Genomic DNA, 21345 nt, shown 5'->3' with positions numbered 1-21345 from the left:
TCAAATTAAAGAACTTTCAGAAAAACAATTTCATTAGTAATGTAGAATGATTCATGTCAGTTTCCTGTAAGCAATCACATGTTAAAGACAGCTGAAGTCTTTACTCTAAAACCACTAGAGAGACAAGTTCAAATCACTTTAGTACCATCAGTTAAACTGTTGACTTTAAGGTAGTTCTACTCCTTCTTTAAAGGCATAGGCTGCAAGCTTCTAGTTCAGGCAAAATAAGTTCAGTGAGAAATACAGCTCTCTAAATCCAAGGATGCAGTTTCTGACTGGACTTCAGGGGAAAAAAGTGCTTGAAATGAAAGCTTAATGGTCCTACAGGCAGTAAAAAAGCTGAGGATGGGATGGAAGAAAGCACAGTATGTGTTTGCTTGCTGTAGGTCTGCACACACATTCCCCAGTTCATCATGGAAACTATAAAACTGGTTAACTGAAATGCTTTCCAACGCCTATCTCCCAAAACCAAGTCAAATTCAGATCTTAGTTTACACAAAATATCACCAATGCATGAAAGCAATTTTCACTATCACTTCCTAATTTTATGTATTTTCTTTACAGTATAATATAGCAAGTAGTACTTTTAGGAAGAAAATTCTAAACAGGGTACAGAGTACAACAATTACAGCAAATGGATATTAAACCATCTTGCAATTGAAAAGTACATACTGGGTAAATTATTTCTTTAGTGTGTTCTCTGGTTTCTCTGAAAGCAAACTGCACTAGTAGTCCCATGGCAGCAGGAAGTTCTCCTTCCATGATAAGCCTGGATCCAGGTCTACTAACATGGGCTGCGTGAAACAGCTGGCGGGGTGTTTGTCCGTATGTTTTGATCATTGTTTCAAGGGCTCTTCTCTGAACAGGATCTTCAACAGCAGAAACATCCATCCCAAAATAGGTCTATAGGCAAAAAAGAAAGGAGAGGGGCAAGAATAAGCTCATCAGGTTTGTCTTTGGGAAAGATTTTGCAACACGTACACACAGATTCAGAGGCAGACTATTCAGCCGTTTGCTTAAGGTGTGGACCAGAAGAGATCCCACAATGACTGTGCTGACTTAAAAACCACTGAGAACATAACCTTGTCACCTCCTCTTTATTGGAATAAACTACCACTTTAAGGATTATCATGTGAGCTGCTCCTATGTCCTATGACTAATTTCTGTTGAAGGTTTTCTTTGAGATCTTTACCAGTCTGTGCAAAACTGGAAGGGTTGCTGATGATAAACAAAAAAATTAGAAAGAGCTGGAGAAGTTTATTTTCTTTACCACTTTCTAATGAGCATATTAAAGCTCTCTTTTGGGGTAGGGAAGGAGAAAGAAACCTCACACTTCAAAAGAGTGGAAATTATTTCCTCCTATTTGTCTTTTTCACACCTCTCCAATTGTGCATTGCACAATTTTTTTTCCTCAGTCACACAAAAGGCCTTGACTTTTCACTTAAAAAAATAATGAATATACAAACTTAATATTTGAAACTCACGGTACTAACTAAATCAATACTAAAGCCCAAAAAGAGTAAAAGAAAGGGAAGTACTTGGATTGCTACTTGAAAAAGGCATCACTGCCACACACTACCATTTTATTAGCTTTTCCAGCCACAAAACAAACACTAAAATCAGGAAACATTTGAATGCACTTACAACCAGGACTACAAGCTGAGCAAACCTTGTGATAGTAAGGACTGACGCTAAAGAATGCAATTCAAGATATCCATGCTGCAATTAGGCAGTAAAACTCTGGAAGTCCTAACATAAAATGAAGACTTATATGAAATTAAATTTATTGTAGAGAAAAGTGCTCATTAGAGGGACAGAACACAGGACGTGTATGAAGGAAAACACCACGAGCTCAGGACACACAGAACTATTTCAATCCTATCAAAAGCTGCAGCAGCATCCGCCTAAATTAGAAGCTTTTGAATTAGGCAGAAGTAGATACACACAGTTACAACAGAGCACTGCAAGCCGCTGCAAACAACTACCCACAAGGTCTAAGCCCCAGATCTGATCATGCTCCACACCTAGCTCAAGGCAAGAACGAGGAACAAAAATTCACTAAGTCTCACAATAACCACTGGGATCTTAGAGTTCAACACTGAAATCATTAAAGCCTTTTCTTATTCTTCAACACTCCATGAGCAAGGGATCTTGTTTCGTGCTTGATGTTTTCCAAGCAAGTCAGACCAAACTCTGCCCCATTAAGTTACTAAGGACAATGAACAAACATGCTGCTTAACAAATACTTACTGCAGGATGAAAGACATTAATAGCCTGAACAGAGGCCTTGCCTTTTTGCTTATAACCAAACACCAAGTCAATCCAGTGACAGATTGTCTGGGAAACATGATCAGACTCCAAAGCCTGACGATGAATCAAGATGAACAGACGAGGATCGTTACGGGCCCAGGGTGGAAGATTGACATGGTTAACTCTGTCACCATTTTGACGCACTCCAAAATCAAAGCCTAGAAACAGGGGAGTGAATATTCCAACATTTTAGTTGACAGTAACTTCAAAAAGGTCTGTAGGGTTCTACAGACCTCAATGATTAAGCATGATGATTAACAGTCAACAAAGCAGCGTCATTAACAAGTCTCTCCAAAACATATTCAGCTGTACATACTCATTTAAATGGAAAAATGAGAAAACAGAAAACGCCTTTGCCCTGCTGACAAAATTAGGGAAAAACTCAGCTTAACTCCTACATAACAGCTTTTTTAGCATACCCCACAAATTTGTACCAGATTTCTCCCATACATCTACTACTCAGCATATTCAGCCAAGGCATATAAATGTTCTCAGTTTCAACCCATAAGCTCAATCATACAACTCTTTTGGGTATATAGTTCTGTTGTCCTTTTAGTATACCTTCTCTGTTAACTAGAAAGTCGGGAAGGTAGAAAAATTCTGGTATAAGCTCCTTTACGTCAGTCATTGATTCATACGAAGAGAGGCGCCAGGTTGTATTGGTAGAGTGAAAAGTTCTGTCTGGGATGTCAAAACTTTGATCTGTAAAGAAATCCAAACTCAATTGTTACATTGATGACGGACACTAACAGTTGCACATCGCAACTTCATGTTGTTAACTTCTCTCTAGTTAGCTGAGAACATTTAGAATTCTCTCATCTCAATTGCTGTGTGTTACACATCGACTGCAAGTCAAATAGAGGTCAGCTTTTTATGCTACAGAAACTAAGGTATAAAATCAGATGAGCAGCTTTATGGTCTAGCTTGATGATTTCAAGAAGGGATCTACTGTTACAGCATACCAGATTTAATTTTACCAGGCTCAGCTATCTGGAACTGGAAAACCTATGCTAAATTGGGTAACATATAGCATTCCTGAGTTATTAGAAAAAGGCCCAGATAAAAAAGGCAAGTAAAAGCAAATGCAACCTTACCTTGATAAGCTAAAAACATTTTAGTGAAAGGTGGCAGCCTAACCAGGAAATGAAGTACAGTTCCACTGTTAGAATAATGAGATCCATAGTGATATGGTTGTACAGGGGGCATTGGATCATCCTCTCGTGCTCCTTTACGGTACTCTTCTTCTAAATACTAGAAAAACAGGAGAGAATTAAAAAGAAAATCACAAACCTTCTCCTTAGATGCATTCCAACAACAAAAATAAGTGCTTGCCTAAATTGTTTAGGAATAAACACTCTTTTCAGAAACATATATTCAAAAGTGAACTGGAATCAAATACACCTAAGTGTCTAAAGACACACAATCACTTTTACAATCCAGTTAGGTATTGAAGTCCTCAGCCAATTTAAATGACCTACTTTCCATTATTTATTACTTTTGCTTTTCCCCACTCCCCCATCTTGTTTTCTAACACAGCAGTCTCACAGAAAAAACAGTATTTGCAAATAATACAGTAGACTGTGGTGACACAGACAAGTTTCAAAGTCCAGACACAGATGCTTCAATTCCCCAGTGTGTTGCCATTTCCTACAGCCTTTAAAACATTTTAAGGAGAAAAAAAAATTAAAAAGCACCTACTATTTCCATAGTAGGGCATGTTAAAATAAAGTGCTTGAGGGAAAACAGCCTTTCTGTTATCAAACAGAACAAATAGCTACAATTTCCACCAAAGTAATGTCAACTAAACAGCAGTAAATTATCTTCCTGATCTTTAGGGATCTTTAAATGCATACATGTTCCCATATAAGGTGGTACCCATTTAAATTCCTCAACAGTATCACATGGATGGGCTAAATTGATTTGACATTCCAGGAAAAACCACAAGTTCCAAGCATGTTATAAAACAATTTCTAGGAAATGCTTCCTGGAAAATACACTAGAAGTAAGAGCTCTGTAGCCACAAAATACTGTATTTGTGGTTTCTTCTTCCCCAACAAATATCTTATAAAAACTAAAGCCATGGTGTCATTTATACATGGGACAAAGGCAAGAATAGAAAGTTATCCAAATTACCTTGTAAGTATCCACATAACGATCCTCTTTTTCTTTAGACTGCACAGCTATTGGTTTGACCAGGTTCCTGCAACAAAAGCAGTACTGATATGTTGTAATTTTAATTAAAATATTGATTCACATCATTAAGAATAACACCTTTACTATAATGAAAGGGCCAAGGAAAACTTAACATTTTTCAGGAAAGTTCAGAAAATAAAAAAACTTTTAGTTAGTGCTAAAGGCAAACTGATCCACAGCACAGTAACAAGCAAGAAAATGCCAAGCACCTCAGTCAAATCAGAGGCATCCTATAAAGGCAAAGACTCTGTGCACACAAATGTTAAATTAGCATAACAGAAATTTATTAGGGTGGGACAATTCACTCAAATCCATTCAAATAAGACTGTGATTTTGTAACTGGCTAAGTAATTTACAATATTATTTCCTTTTCTATTAAATTTTTGCTAATTGGCCTGGAAGCCTGTAATCATATGAATTTAAACATATAGGTCCTATTTAATTCTGTGTATTATACATAGCCTATTAAGCCAGTGTAAGTCCAATACACTGCATTTGAATCTACACACCTGTTTTATTTCAATATCCCAGGCAAAGCAGCCACTTACAGTAAAAACCCAAGTTATTAGAGATGATGCTTGTCCCTGAATAGTTCCATTTGTGTGTGTGTGCAGTTTAGTACAACAAAGTTAAAAAGCTATATAAGGATCATCAGTTCAAGTATTTGAAAAAACGAGTTTCAAGCATTTCGTATTACCTATATACCGAGGGATCATTTAGGTCCAGCGTTTCATTGGTGTAGTCAGAAAGTATAAAAGGAAATACTGGATATTGCATGAGATCATTGAAGGAACGACCTGCATGTTTGTTTAAATGAGTCAGATATTCAAAGTTAGTAATCTGTCCTGTGCACCACAGGTGGGTCAAAGCAGTAATGTTTCCATATTCCAAAAGGTTAGGCAAATTGTTAGTCAAGATGTTGTGGTACACATCATCACGGACCTAGAAGAAAACATCATAGATTTAATCATACAATTTAGAAGTTTAAAACTACCAAGAGTAAATTTCTCTCATTTTGTATATTTCCAGATATCTGCTGTAATAGAATAATGTCTAGTATCACTAAGATTCTTTAATGTCTTAATATATAAGAGATGTGTTTTACAACATGCCTATGATCAGCCAGAAGCCTAGCTGAGCCAAGTTCTTTCAAAGGTATTAGGCAGAATTTCATTAGTCCATGCAACAGGTCTCCCTAAAAACCTAATGCACTAATATGCATGTAATAAAGACACAGCAAAATGCTTTGGTGTATTACTCTGCGTTGGTGCCACAGTACCTTTGTATTATCGAAAGCCAAGAGTAAAGTTCTGCCATTTGTTAAAAAGATTTCCACAGCATTGTCTCTTAACTGCCACCAGCGCTTATGAACTTCCTTAATTTCCTCATAGGTCCAAGAAAATGATGCTGGTTCGGTTTCTCCATGAAAACTCTACAGAATTTGCAATTTAAAAAGTAATTTTAAATAGTGAATTTTCCAAACAAGAAACACTTCAATGCAGCCAGCTTATAACAATACAGCATATCATAAGGCAAACTTTAATTGTAATGCAATGCTTTAATAAGTTGTTGTGATTTTCTTTAGCTACTTTCCCCATCCTCTACTCTCCTCAAAGCAGTGGGTAGAACATGACGCACGCTCCTCAGCTGCTCCAGTTCCCTACCCAGCACTAGTAAGCAATGCCACATTTTCAATGGCTCTTAAGCTAAAAATATTGGACAGCCAATCAGAGCAAGCAAAGCTTTGTTGAGAATCCCAGCTCTGACAGTCTTGTGAAGGACAAAGCAGCTGGTAGCACCTTAAACCACAGGAACTGCCTGTTCAGTAGATGCAAGAAAGAGCTCCATAAAAGCAGTTTAAAGCTTTCAGTAGTGCAATCCATATCTTGGTTACTTTTACATGTTTGTTGGATGTATAAACAATTTACACATCAGTCTTAGTGTATCAGAAGGATTAGCTCAGTTCCCACTTCTTCATGAAACAATCCTCTTGTATAGGAAAAGGGAGGAGCTAGAGCATCATATAGAACGTAAAATTCAAGAATAAGATGCTCTGGAGCACAGCACAATTCATACACCTGTAACTTTCTGCACTTCATAGTGCCCCAGCTTCCACTAAGGCAAGTTCTCAGGCACAGATCAAAGCAAACTCTGCATACTTTGCTGATGCACAAAGATCAAAGCAATGCACTGCAAGGTGCAGAAGCCTCTCACATCACCCGTTTCTCATTCCCTCCCAGCCCCAGGCTCACATCTTTCCTGTATTATTCTATCACCACCATATCACCATAGCCAGGGTTAACAGACGCAAGACAAACCAAACTAATGGTTTGGCTAGCTCCGTCCAGAGATCTCTAACTCTAGTACTACTGCCACTGAAATTGCTGAAGAAGAAAGCTACTAATGGTCATAGTTTGGAAAAATTAGAGGACAATATATTCTAACACTTACCGAATTCTCAATTGTGTCTGAAGCATTATCTTCAACAAAATACATGCCACATTTTCCTACAGCAAAAAATAGTTATGAAAAGGTACATGATATTGCACAATGCATCTTTGGGTTATATAAACAGTAGTCATGAGTTAAGAATGCTAAGAATAGTACCTGGGGCAAGACAGCACTTGACAGAAATACAATTTATGATTCCACATCTTTTACCAAGTGGTCTGCAGATCTTAAAACTTACTGGCAGTTCAAACAGCACTCATGAAAACAGTAGAGAAGAAAGGCAGAATTGATCTATAAAGTATGTAATCCACAAAGTCAGCTCAATTACTTATAAAAAATTAGCCAGGTTTATATATGCAGCAGACTCTTACTGTATTTATACAGTAAGATACAACGGAAATGTATTTATAAAGAATGAAAATTCTACTTACCTAGCAACAGTTCACCAGCAGTCTCTCTAGAAGGTGCTACACTTACACATCTTCGATTAACTCTGAAATATTTCAAAGTGGAAATGCTTATGGATTATGGAAATGCCTATCCTTAAGGATTTATGTACCTTTTAGCAGTTCTAAAACCAACCTAAACCAAACAGCCTCCAAGCTGTAGCTGAAGAAAAGCTGTCCAACAACATGACAAATGGTTCATATCCCAAAGAGGGAAAGAAATAGAACCTCAACTTTCTAGCCTTGCTTATAAGTGTATTTGTACTTATTTCTTTGCATGTTCTCTGCAGTTATTTTAGGCTATATTAGTGCCTGTAACTGGTGGCAAATTGACATAACTGCAGAGCTGAGTAATGCAGTGATAAAAGCAGAGAGGATGGAAAGGCAATTTGCTTTTGAACTCAGATGGAAAGACCTACCAGATCTCAGATATCTAGGCCAGGCAGTGCTACTAAGCAAAAAATAAGATCTCATCAGGTTATCCCACAGGTCCTATCCACAGCACACCAGATGGTATTTGATAGCTCTAGTCTTTTGCTTTTGAGTAAAGCAAAATGCCTAGTATTTTTGACACTGGTCTCATTTCCCACTTGATTCTTTAAAAAATGTTTTTAAGATAAAAAAAAAGTTTTTTAGACAGCTGTTTCATTTGACTGGGAAAAGATAGCAAAGAGTAGCATGTGCTATACAAAACATACCTAATATGTTCACTTGCAGCTTTGTCCTTTACAGTAGAGGAGTGAGAAGAATGTGTTTTGTCTTCAAATAAGTAAGACAATGGAGTTTTTATCACACCTAAAAAAGACATGACAAATAATAAGGTAGTAACAGCCATTACAATTCAGACATTATGCTACATTCAGCACTGAAGATGTTTTAATTACCTTCCTGTTTTTGCCTGTCTGGGAGAAGGTATTTGTTTGGAATAGTTAGGTAGCACCTCTGCAAGCGGCGCCTCTCTCTGTTTGGGCCCTCTGTTGGATCCAGTTGCCAGGAAGTTGGGTAATAGACTGGGTCATACCAGAGTGCTCTGACAAAAAAAAGATATGTTAGAAGTTTGGCAGCAGAGGCAGTATATGTGCTTATAAATTCTGCTCTTCTTTAACAAGTAGAAATACAGAAGTTGCACAGAAGTACAGTTGGCAATTATTTCTGAAAAAGTATTAAAAGACTGAATTCTCTAGTTTATTTTCATGAGTTATTCCACTGAATGACTTTTCACCAGCTGCTACTGTAAGAATGTTCTTGAAATTATTCACTCTAATGAAAACAGCAATACAATGCATCCAATATTATTTTGAAAACTCTGGTGCTGCAAATATGAGATAATACTAGTTCTGCAGTGGTGAAGATACCCTAGTTTGGTTTCTTAACATTGACATCCTTTGTTCTACACTATTTAGCGAGCAGAGTATCTAGATGCTAATGAGTAACATTACACCAAAAATGTGGTTTTACTCCATCTATGTTGTGCAAGACATGAAAATTTTAGGACACGCTTCATTGTATTAGGCACAGCAAAATGTATATGCTGAAAAAAACTGTCTAAATGGGATAGAAATACTACTTGGCTACTGACCTTAAAAGATAGGGTATAAAAAAAAGTCAAGTCTTTCACAAGTCTAACTATCAGATGGTTAGCAAAAGTAATTCTAATTTTAGTACAATCTCCATTTCATATGCCTCTGATTAGAATGAGAAGCACATGTCAGGCATCAAGTCTCTCTCACTTTTTCCCCGAGATGAGAAAACTCACCGATCATGCGTAAGCTGCTGAACAAGTTCCTGCCAATGTCTGCTGGCACTCAGCTCTGCCTTATACATCCCCCTGATGTGCTGGATTACTTTCTTCCTTTCCATTCCTTGTGACAGTGACACGGCTTGTGTGATGTCTCCAGCTATTTTAGAAATGTCTTTAGACTTTGCATCTAGACGCTGAAAGAGACTGAGGAGAAGAGTTGTGCTTTAAAATGCCAAATAAACACACTAAAAAGGGAAAGACCAAAATGCTTTATCAAATACAATCAGTTTGGCAGTAGATATGTAGAGTTCCTGTTACAGCAGATGCAGAACAACTTAGCCTACATAATGAGGTTCATGAATAACTTCTGTTTCATAGCCATCAAAAAACCTATTACTTTTGGCCAAAGACAAGCCAGTCAGAAGATCAATGGCTATGTATTAACACGCTTGACTAATGAATGTATACTTGTTACAATAAAAATCTGGAGTAAGGACACTAATTACCCACTGATTAAATCTCCTAAATCATTCAACATCAAGTCTTAACACTTGTTTGCATGAACTTGACTAAGCTGACCTTTCCAGCTACTGCACTTGCCTACTTTAAACCACATTGGACATCGCAAATCTGATTTCCTGGCAAAGCCTGAAATTTAAATAAATGGAAAACTCAATCTACCGCAATGTACCGAAATTTAAAATTATGCCAAGGAGCAGTAGTCTACATAGCTCACAAAAATATTCAAATTGTATACTGAATACAGTATTTCATTTGTTGAAAATCAGGGTTAGTTGCAGGGACATTTAATTGCACAGACCACAGCAACAGGAGAGGTGATTGGACAGATGCAATAGGCATAAAATTAAGGGTGAAATGGCAAATGTGCAAAAAAAAAATTCAGTATTGAGGTTCACACAATGCCATTTATTATACAACCTACCAAAATGCATATCCCTCTAATATAATAGCATACTTAAAAGCCTGAAAGCTAGTCATGCTGCTAATTTGAAAAAAAACCCATCCATAATCACATAGGCAACTTTGCAATAGGAATTGCTGCACAGAGAACATTTCTTAAAGTTCTTGCAGCCCCTCTAAGGTACTTACTTCTGCCGATTATTAGCCATTGTTTTCTCCCAAGCAGCTTTGTTTACACCTTCTTCCATCTCATATTTCTTCTGATCCTGAATGGAAGTTTAACACATTATTTTCTTTTCTCAGATGGACAAAATAAGGAAGGGGAGGCTAAAGGGTATGCCAGTTTTAAAAAAGAAGAGTGACAAAACTGTTCAACTGATATCTTCATGGCATTTAAAACCAGCAAGGCTTCATTTCAGCTACTCCCATTTTATTATATTTATTTATAACTTTTCTTTTTTCAAGAAAAAAAATTCTTGAAAATAAGAGATACTAGTAGCTTATTATGAACTCTCATCTTCCTCTGGATTAAATACGCTTAACCAAGGAGCTTATGAGCTTGCTATGAACAGTTGAGAGTATGTGACAGAAATATTGAGAACCTAAAGAGAATTCCCAAAAGCATAAGCCGTGCTCCAAAGAACACCACAATTTGCAGTTATACTCAGATCCTATATAAGACAACTGTCTCAAATACACCCAGTTTTTTAAGCAGAGTTTTTATTCACAAACCTCTTTCAAAGCTTTTATTAAATCTGGTTTTGGTCGTGGGCTCAGGGGAATGCATTTAAAGCCACAACTTTTCAGTGTATTCATTAAGTCTCCTGCTGCTCTTTGTTGTTCTTTGGTCATTCCATCGCTGTGATTGTGCATTAACTCATACAAATAGAGCGCTAATTTAGGCCCATGCTAGAAGATGAAAGAGGGAAAGAGGAGAATGTATGGTTATGCTCATTTCCACAACACTGAGCAATATTTTCCCTTCCACTTTTATTCTCTTTTCTAGTCAGACTGTGCAGATTTCCTCTAATTACTCTCTAATTTAAAGAAAAAGACAGCTTTAATGGTTAAAGATAAACTTTTATAACACTAGAAAAACATGCTGAATCTTATCCTCACACGGTAAAATTTGCCCCAGCATCTTGTGACTTTTCAAATGGCTTGCAAGACCCAGTACACAGCTCCAACAGCCTTATTTATACTTCAGGAAACATATTTCTAATTTTGCATGCCAAGAACACTACACCTCATTTGATTAATCAAATTAGAGGTGACAGATAATGAAGTTAAGCAGACATAAGTCATAAATGCACTCAACATGACACTCCCACACAGAAGCCACTGCTAGTACATGAGCTCTTTTCTACCTGATAAAACTTATTTATTTGAATTCTGTATATGTGATCAGAAATATGTGAGTGCCATAAACTAGTCCAATAAATACTTTCTCTCCTTAGTATACAGTGACTCAAACTGTGGCATGTCTTTTATTTCATTCTTGCAGTTCCTGAAGATCTCCAACTGCAACATTCCTACCTGATTTCTCCTTGTGACTCAAAGAAATGACTGCTTTCAAGCTTGCACTAACATAGCACCATTAGAAGCTTTCTTCTGACAAACTCAGAAAAGCAGGGAGAGCCTATCCAGCTTTTTAACTTAAGAACATGGAATACATAATCCCACTTGAAGAGCTAATAAAGGCCAAGTAAGAAAAGAGAGAGTACTGCTTTGGTTGAGGATTGACTGCTTCTTAAAATCTAGTTGCAATCAATTCTTACAAGCTTCAGGAAGTCTGCAGTTAAGAGTTCCAAAGCAAGGATAATTCCTTCCTTAATTTGCTTTTTTAGGGCAAGTTAATTCCTGACTTCCTCAGTAAAATCCTTCATGTTAAAACTAGTATCACCTTTTGTCTCTGCACCGCACAGGGGATATGTTTGATGCAGAACAGCACCAACATATCCAGACCTAATTCTATCTGTCCTCAGGAGAGTACAGCAATTACAGAGATACACACAAGTGTTTTGTATGACAATTGTCAGTCACTAAACATTGCACAAGTAGCAATGTTTAGTGTAGCTTGCCACATACAGTTCTAAATAATCGTAAAATCTAGACAAAATTGAATCTAGGTTTTAGAAACTTCTCCCAAAAACTCTTGAGCTTACTTGCAAAGTTGGGCTGAGACAGTCACGCAAAATCTCTTGCTGGTTTACTTCGTGGGCCATCTCCAAAGCCTGCTTCCTCTCCTGCAGAGGACTTCCAGGAGACAAGCTATGCACAAGAAGCCTCCCAAGCTGCGTACGGAATGTGTCCTTACATAACAAGAGGATTCTGTTCCATTGCTGTTTTGGAGTGCTCATTCTGCTGGTGCCCTAAGTAATAGAGACAACTTTTTAATATTACAGGATTAGGACTTTCTTCTATCAAGTTTTTCAGATTATTATGATCAAAATGCAAAATAAGTGTTTTGGTTTACTATAGTGATTATGGCTTAAAAGGCATTCTATCTAGAAAGTGATGCAGAGAATTTAAAAACCAGAGGGTTTCTTTATTGCTCATTTTAATCAACAGCCCTTTTAAATTAATCACCAGTTTTCTGAATGGACTACCTCAAAAGATTAGAAAACAAGCATTAGAAGGAGGTGTGTGTTTGTTCACAAGGAAAAACTTGCCATCTTTGGAAAGTACTACAAATATGGGACAATGGAAAGATAATACACCTATCAAATGTAATTTTTCTGAGCTAGAAAGAAAATTAGGTAAAACTGCTTTTAACAAGACGACCTAAGGAAGAGCAATAACACACTTTGTATTATCCAAGCAAAAACTGATTGCCTTGAAAATGCTGACAAGTTAACACCTGTATGTCAGAAGACTTTCACCACTTTATTAAGAATTGAAAAAAGAGCAAGCTCTCCTTCCTAACTCTAAAATATACTATAAACAAATTGCTCAAAAAATCTCCATCACCTGTGGATGCACAGAAGATCTGGTTTTATAGGCTTCAGCAAATCTAAATGTTGGAGTTTAAGAGACCAAGCAAATTTTCATAGTACAAGAAAGTCTATTTAGGTTCTGTGTTCTTGTTTAAGAAGAATTTTGCCAAATGTAAAGGTAAAAATCAGAACAGATCCATTTTTTATTTTACATATTTTACATATTTAACTGCAAAGTAACTGAGAGGCCACAGTTTTTAATGCCACAGTTGGATGGACAGAGGCAGTAAGAAAAGCATTTATGAACAGAATACACTATGCATGAAAGTTTCTAATAAAGGAACCTTATAAAATATACTTTAATGTGGACAGCTTCTAATTACTTACACTGGATACTTTGATTCCTTCCACCAACATTTTGACCATCTCTTTAAGAAAAGGATTTATTCTGCTGGTCAGTTCTTGCTGGCTTTCCTCTTCGGGAACTTCCAGCTGGGAGGCCGAAAGTCTGCTTTGACTTGTATTTTCTGTTATACCCAGAACATCAAGGCACTCTTCAGTAGAGGCTTAAAATGTAAGAGGTACATATTGATCAGTACCATCTCAAGCAAGACAATCCTACAAACATTTAGTTGGCATTATATCAAATACTGCCTTTACTGATATATTTACCATACTCTCTCTCGCTTTTGCAGAATTTGAACTAGCTCTCAAAGTCATCAAGTCTTGCTAACCAATGTAGCCATTTTGTAGAAAAATTTTCATTTTAAGAGAGCAGATGCTCCCTTTGGCAGTTAAATCTTCACATAATAATTCGGGAAGTTAACACATGAATGGACTAATGTAGAAATAAAACAACTTGTTCAGTTCATTCAGATAAAAACACTACCCAGATTGCCAGTTACATAATACTGAGAGACAAATCATAGAGAATGATGCTTTATGGCTAAATCCATTAAATTCGTGTCAATAGACCAACTTTCCTCTCTAACACTTTAGCATTCCAAAAGCAAGAATTCATTTTTCATCAAAACAGAAACGCAAAAAAAATCCTACCTAAATAAATGAGCCTGTTAACAGCCAAAACAGTCAGCCTCTGTAACCTTTGTGCAAACTCAGACTCAGTGGCTTGGACAGGATTTTCTTGGCTCATTCTCCGCTGCATCATCATGTTGAATTCCTCACTTGCTAGTGAGCGCATTTTCACCAGCAGAGCATCAGACTGAGCAAGTGAAAACTTCCTGGAACCTTAAAGGAGAGAAGCATGAATAGAATTCTACTAAAATGCACAAAAACTCCATCACTCAGCAACTACTTTATTCCAAAGATTTCATATCATTTAACAAAACAAACATTTGAAATGTATCAGTATCAAAGGGAACATAAATGTCATTGGGCGTTTGTCTTTCTTATTTTTAATTTTTAAGGTTTTTTGAGAATAAATATATAAATTTCAAATAAGTAATACCATGACATGAATTAATCTCAAGATCAGATTTATTGTATGACTTCCATATTTTTTTGCTAAACATTCAAACCCACTACTTTTATTCCCGTTTTTATTGTATAAATAGGATAAAGGATTAAAAATTAGTGATAGAACAAAACCTTGCATATTGCAGAGTGGGTTCATCAGTACAAATGCCAGAGCCAGACATATCAGCAAACACATTTTGTACCATACCTATTGACACTAATAGAAGCACAGTATCTAACTTACAAGAATGTTCCTCAATTTTCTTGATATGAACTGGGAGGCCTTGACTGTACTTCCTTCTTTTGGAAACAACTATTTTTATTTAACTTTAGTGCTTTACAAAGTTCACTAGTACGAAAACATTTTCACTGTACCGAACATATATATAAAATATTTCACTAGGTTGATGGAGAGGGGGTCTCAAAAGCTGAACATCAAGAGAAACATTCCCATAGTAAACAGGAAATAGTGTTTGCCAGGTTATTAAACTGTACCTTTTGTGAAGTCTTTAATGCATTCGTAAGAGACATTCAAAATCAACTTACATCCAGCTCCAAAACCTTTAGAGAAGGACTGACTAGCTATCAAATAAGCTAGAACTCAACCCAGGTTTTAAAAAAACATCCACAGTAGGACTTCCAAGTATAAATTTGGAGTGGAAGGTATTTATTTCAGGATGAAATGTCTCTAATGAAAAGTTATGCAACAAAGCTATCCCCACATCATAGCTGCGTTAGTTACAAACACTACCTTGATTTTGGCATTAACTCACTGTGAGGTTGGCTATTACAGGCATTACAAATTACTTTAAAAACATCTTTACTAAGCAACTTGTGAATTTAAGAGAATCCCCAAAGAAGGTAATACCATGGAATCATCAAGTACCACATACAGGAGCAAGCACAAGGATGCCACACTTGTGCTACTCACCGGCGATGCCTTTGCGCTTTTGAAACATTGCGCGATGTGGTGCCGAGGGTGCCGGGGCTGAACTGGCCTGCTCCTGAGCATCCTGGCTTGCTGTGGTTCTTATTAACTCAATGGCTGCTTGAAGAACTCTTAACTGCAGAACAACTGCCATATCTAGAGAGAGAGGCATACAATGTGTACATGACATCTTCAGGAATTTTTACCAGCTGTTGGTAACGAGTCAAACCACAACATGTGTCAAGAGCTACAAAACTAGATTCCACAGGAGTCACACAAAGTCACTTTGCTATGCCACAGATACAGACACTACAGAAATGAGTTGTCATAGAAAAGCCATTGAATTTGATTACTCTAAAACAAGCTAAATTAAACTGTACAGAATGTTTTTATTTAAATATCCTTAAGGAATTTTTACAGTCACGATTTTTTCAGATTAGCAGTACACAATTCTTGACCACAAGGCAGGCTCCTAAGGGAAACTACTAATTTGAGAACCACTTAGAAGAGAAAGATTCATCACCAGAAAACTCCCCCTTCTCCCTCAGCAGGAATATTAAACAGAAAACAGTGGGGAAGGGATTTACTTTTCCAGTCCCATGACCCCAAAAATTAGCAGAAAACTTACTTTGCATCCTTGCATTTTTACTATTTTGGAGATGACCCAGCAGCACAATGAGGTCTTCAATAACACGAAAATATTGAGAACCTGAGGAGCTGCAGGCATGAATTGCAACTGCTACCAGCAGCTGTTGTATATCGCATGCAAGTAACTTGTAGTCATTCAAGGGAATGCTGCAAACAAAGTTGTAGTTACCAGAAACATGACAATTCTAGTAGATTGTAACTCTTAACAAGACCCATTATCATTATTCCCCTTGCTACTTCTGCCAACTGCACTTAATATTTTGTTGTACTTTATTTAAAAATGTCACTGCTGAAGTCTAGAACATTATAACTGGAGACATTTCTTTAGTGTTAACTTTGGCAGATTGGATGCCTGCAAACTTTTGAGACATTCTAATGTTGAGTGCAGCACAGTTTTATTGGAAAAGCAATGATGTATTACTATCAGATTTTTAAGTTAAAGAACAAGTCTGAAATCCTATATTTCTCAAAAAAGTATCAGGACAATCTCATTTTGTAATCATGCTGAACAAAAACTATATTGAAGGAAAAAGGAAATCTTTCCATTTCTTCAGGATACCAACTAATGAAATAAAATAACAAAACCCTGTCTCTCCTTTGTTCCCTGTATAATATTTTTTAAAGCACAGAATCTTTATCTCTAATAAAGTCATTGAAGTTACTCAAAATCTCAAATATTAAATCATAGGCGGTACAGGAGAGACTTTTCTTCAGTTTTGATATTGGCCATAGAGACACTAGAATGTACCATTTCCTGGGCCTTTATCTTACTGTTCAGGTTTATTAAGAAAAGCATTGAAAGTGCAGACAGTGTGACAAACTCTCATTTTAAAATGTCATTTCACTTGAACATTTAAGGTATGGAAAGGACATTTTATATTCCACTATTTGAACTGACTAAACATTAAATTACAGGTATAAAGTTGAAAACATCAAACCCAGTATTTTGTACATGCTCTCTGATAATTTCAAAAAGTAGAAAACATGCAATACAGTAATTTCTTGCTAGCCTTAAGGCTGTGCCTAGAATATTTGATAGCAACAGAAACAATACTCACTTTGTTTCCAATCCGTTGAGAGCAGCCAGTGTATTACACAACACATAGAGCAAACCATTATCAAGCAGCAGGTCTGCAACTTTTGAGCAAGAATTTATGATTTGCAGGAGGAGACAGAAGCAGTTGTGCAGCAGAACGTTATCATAGAGGGAATTTTCTATTAGACCCAGAACAGGAATGACACACCATTTTCGAAAGAGTCCAACGTTCTTGACATCTTCCAGATCAAATCTGTTAACAGAAATATGAGTAAATGGCATCTTAAAGAACACTCTGATAACAACAACAGTACAGACAACTGGAATACCAGTTATGTATAATATGCTTGTATTTTGGCAAAGATGTCCATGGTAATTTCCTACATTTCATTGTAGTAACAATAGCTATCTACTAAAAAATCCAATAAGAGAAATAGAAGCTTTTCATTGAGCCACAAAGAAATGAAGTGCCTAAAAAGTAAATCTGATGCTTCAGCTATCTACCAACTGTCTACAATACAGACTTCATGAAAACTGAGGAGTTTTTAATCAGTGTAGAAAAATAGTGCATTACCCTTCCAATGTCGCTATTATAACTAATGTAGACACTATCAAGGGAAGAGATAGAGCTTGTCATCACTGTGACAATAACAAACTGACTGGCAGCACATTTGATACCCTATATCCATTACTGCTGAGGTTTAATTAAGTTTGGCACCTGGCTTAGAGTGATTGCAGAACTCAAAGCAGTGCTTCAGACCTTGTTTTATTTGTGCACTAAGAAACTGCATTACTATTATAAGGTTATCAGCCCATCATATGACTATTACGCACAATCCTAAAAATTTTAGCCACTAGACAGAATTCTTTCCAGCCCCATAATACATCCTGAAGAAGTAACTGTTCTCTGCCTTGGGACAAATTATGCAGCCATGACTAAATATTGCAGTTAAACAAAAATAGTTTTTGAGTGGTGAAGATCAGGTCAAGAGGCAAAAGTAATTTGGCTAAAAATCCTGCAGAGGCAGCAATTGATAAAGAACTTTTTGCAAGATTTTTCCAATGAATATATTTGCTCAGGTGATTTCTGTACAAGCATTAAGTAGTCAGACTAATTCTAAAAAATATAATGTATTTTTATAGCTGTCTGCTTAAAGGTAATCTCCTTTTCTGTCAATATAAGGTGGCTCTTCGGTTCATGAAAAGGTGTATTCTCTGGGATTTTTTTCTAAAAGAGACAGACATTTAAATCTGGAGCCAAGACAAGGAAGCAGCGGTGGCATCAAGATTTTTCCTTAATTACCTACCAAAATCCAAGAGAAGAAGTCTACTTACTACTGCTTAAAACTTTTAAGGATACAAATCAGTTTCATGTAGGATCACAGACAGAGAGAGTTAAACTGATTACATGACATTTGAGTTCAAGGCCTCTGAGGCACTCAGAAAGTCTGAGTGTTTACAAGATCCCTGCTGAGAGCCTCCATCAGATGAAGTTGCTTACAAACAGCTTAAGGGCCACACAATAGCCCTAAGGATTTTAATACATTTCAATGTTAAACAAGCAAAACCTACCAAAATAGTTTTGAATAGTTTTTTTATGGTTGTTGACCAGCAAAATGCACTGCTTGTAACTCACATATTGTTAGAGGACATAAAAGCATTACTTACTCTTCATCCAAGCCAACAGAGCGGCCAAAAAGCATTTCCAAAAAGCATTCTACAACTTCCTGAGTACCCTGATGAAGATACAGCTGGTTGGCTAGCAAAGAAAAGCCACGGTTCTTTAAGAATTTTTCCTTCTGCTCCCTCTTTGCTCTGTTGAAATATGCATCCAACAACTAAAAATAAATGCATAATTATGGTGTAAGAATGAAACATTTAATATAACTGCCCTGAAAGTGAAAAGTTGTCAGTCATTGAAATAATTTTTTTAAAATTCAAGATTGCAAACATCAATTATACTACTGCAGCTGCAATCTACGCTGTCCTTGTTACAACCAGTATTTGATAGTATATTTTTGATCTGAACACACATTTTTCATCAAGTTTGGGGCAGATGAAATCAAGCACAACAGTTAGCAAATGAATACATAAATAGTAAAATTTTTATATTAGTTCAATCTTACAGTTCAGTGTGCGTGCAAACGCATGCATGACATTCATTCTCAATAAAGCCATACAGTCTTACTCTTTCTCAAATCAAAATAGATATCTACTCAAAGTTTTTTATCTCCATAATATAATCATACAGAAACACTGTCCATAATACTACAAAAATCTCTGAAAACATTTTGAAGCCTCAAGTCCATCTTCAGTCCTCAAATGTGTGGATGACTCTTCAGAATAACTCAAAGTCAACTCTTTTACAAGTCAAACTAAGGTGCAAGTACTTATACACACTGCATTATGTTTTGTGTCACTGACTTTCTGCATTGTTGCTTCTATTTACAATGGTAATGCTATCAACAAGCTCTTAAGGCCTTTGGCTTACGTTAGGGACTATATTTATCTATTCAAAGAGTCTGTGTTTATGTTGCTTTGTAATTTGCTTGGGTTTGGGGTTTTTTTAAATTTTTTTTTTAATCCATAGGGTGAAAACTTATCTTAAAACTCAAATGTAGAAAACTGAAGAAAGATCAACAAAAATATTAAAATCCCACCACATTTCCAACATGTTAACCATACTGGTCGACATCTTTTTAGGAGAAAACATTTGATATAGGCCTACTTTAATGACTCCTCGTTGTATGAGAGGAGATGGGTGGTTCACCAGAACTATAAGATAATCAGGTTGGATAAGTTTGTCCATCACATCTTCTAGCATGATATCTGGTAGGATTAGGAGAACTCCACGCAAGAGATCATATAACCCACAACAGATAAGCACAAGATAGTCTTCTGCACACCTGAAAACAGAGGAATATGTTTTACCATAGCAGGAAAGACTAAAAAATACAAAATTGAAATTCTTGAGGGAAAGAAAGAGGGTTCAGGTTAGAAATTTGGAAGACATAATTTCTCCAATACCCCTAGCCACCAATCTTCATTAACGCTTATTTTTATATGGCAGATAGTAAAAAGGATAATCTGACCAGAACTACTTTCTTTTGTGAGCAGTTTCCACTTTTACTGTACATAGCAAAAATCCTGATTTAAAAAATTTGTTATGTAAATACAGCAAAAACTGAAACAATAGAACATTCCATACACTAAAAGCTTAATAAATTTGTGTATGACAGTTATTGAAAACATTCCATTCGTTTTCAGAATTTGAATTTTTATGGAATACTAATCAAGAGCAAGAACTGTGAAATTAAAGCTCATGTTAACTTATTATTTTCTGTGCTTACCTGTCGTCAGGGCTTTCAGATGGCTTTGGGGTATTCTCATTAGGTGAAGAAAAAGCAAGACTGTCCCAGTCTTCAGGAAGAACATTCTTGTCAGCAAAGCTTGGCCAGCGAGCAATGGCCGATGATGCTCCAAGAACAGAGAATGCCAAGCCCAACCCTGCAAAGTTAGCCTGCCCCTTCTGAAATGAAGGCAGTCCTTTCAGATTGTCTGGACGCCGCAGTGATGCCTCAGCTGCAACACCACCAGCAGCAGCTTCAGTACATTTCAGGTCTGTATCAGCTTCTTTACTCTCTAATGCACTTTCAGATAACTCTACTTCTTTTGCAATATCCTCAAATGTTTCGGCAGATGTTAGCTCTGAGTCACAAACGGTTTTTGCAGACTCACAGCTGCTAAGGAAGAGTTCTTCCTGTACTCTCTTTACAGTTTCAGAACTTTCCACAAAACCAATTCTACCCTGAAGATCAACGCAGTCACGCTCACCAAGGATCTGCAGGTCATCAACACTTCTTCCCATTCTTTCAGTCAGTCTTTTTCGATGAACTTGGGGTGAGGAAGTAGGTGATGCTGGTAAGCTTTTAGAAAGCCTTCTAGGTGCCTGAGAGCTTATCTTCTGCTGCACACTAGCCTTGGAAGTGCTCCCTAGAGAAATAAGGATATCTTAAGCATTCCTTTCTCAGTAAAACCAGCTTCTCTAATAATGTTACACTCTTCACCTAATTAAAATTGTTGTGAGCCAAGTTAATTTTATGTGCAAAACTGATTCAACACCTAACATAGCTCAGATTTGGTTAATCAAAGTAGAGATATTAAACTATTATGTAGCCATATATTTAGCAAGTCACAAATGTGAAAGAAACAAAATGCAAAGTAATTTTTGCCAATATACAGGAGTTTTTAGATTTAAG

At 36.6% G+C, this 21345-nt stretch overlaps 1 protein-coding gene across 1 annotated transcript in view; it reads right to left on the bottom strand.

Annotated features, from left to right (window-relative positions):
• Nucleotides 1-21345, bottom strand: part of LYST (lysosomal trafficking regulator) — a 77308-nt gene that overhangs the window by 10938 nt on the left and 45025 nt on the right. Inside the window, exons 24-46 of the mRNA XM_084202995.1 lie at nt 20437-21079; nt 19815-19992; nt 18755-18924; nt 17109-17339; nt 16031-16197; nt 15406-15558; nt 14055-14246; nt 13386-13564; nt 12228-12434; nt 10795-10971; nt 10252-10328; nt 9157-9345; nt 8285-8430; nt 8099-8195; nt 7386-7447; nt 6955-7010; nt 5783-5935; nt 5201-5445; nt 4444-4510; nt 3405-3561; nt 2872-3012; nt 2251-2468; nt 673-903 (exon numbers count right to left, since the gene is read on the bottom strand). Coding sequence (XP_084059121.1) covers nt 673-903; nt 2251-2468; nt 2872-3012; nt 3405-3561; nt 4444-4510; nt 5201-5445; nt 5783-5935; nt 6955-7010; nt 7386-7447; nt 8099-8195; nt 8285-8430; nt 9157-9345; nt 10252-10328; nt 10795-10971; nt 12228-12434; nt 13386-13564; nt 14055-14246; nt 15406-15558; nt 16031-16197; nt 17109-17339; nt 18755-18924; nt 19815-19992; nt 20437-21079 — 4136 coding nt within the window. The remainder of the gene's footprint in view (nt 1-672; nt 904-2250; nt 2469-2871; nt 3013-3404; nt 3562-4443; nt 4511-5200; nt 5446-5782; nt 5936-6954; nt 7011-7385; nt 7448-8098; nt 8196-8284; nt 8431-9156; nt 9346-10251; nt 10329-10794; nt 10972-12227; nt 12435-13385; nt 13565-14054; nt 14247-15405; nt 15559-16030; nt 16198-17108; nt 17340-18754; nt 18925-19814; nt 19993-20436; nt 21080-21345) is intronic.

The sequence above is a fragment of the Fringilla coelebs genome (assembly GCF_963513975.1).
Source record: "Fringilla coelebs genome assembly, chromosome: 3".
NCBI lineage: Eukaryota > Metazoa > Chordata > Aves > Passeriformes > Fringillidae > Fringilla > Fringilla coelebs.
This window is presented reverse-complemented; position numbering and strand designations above follow the sequence as displayed.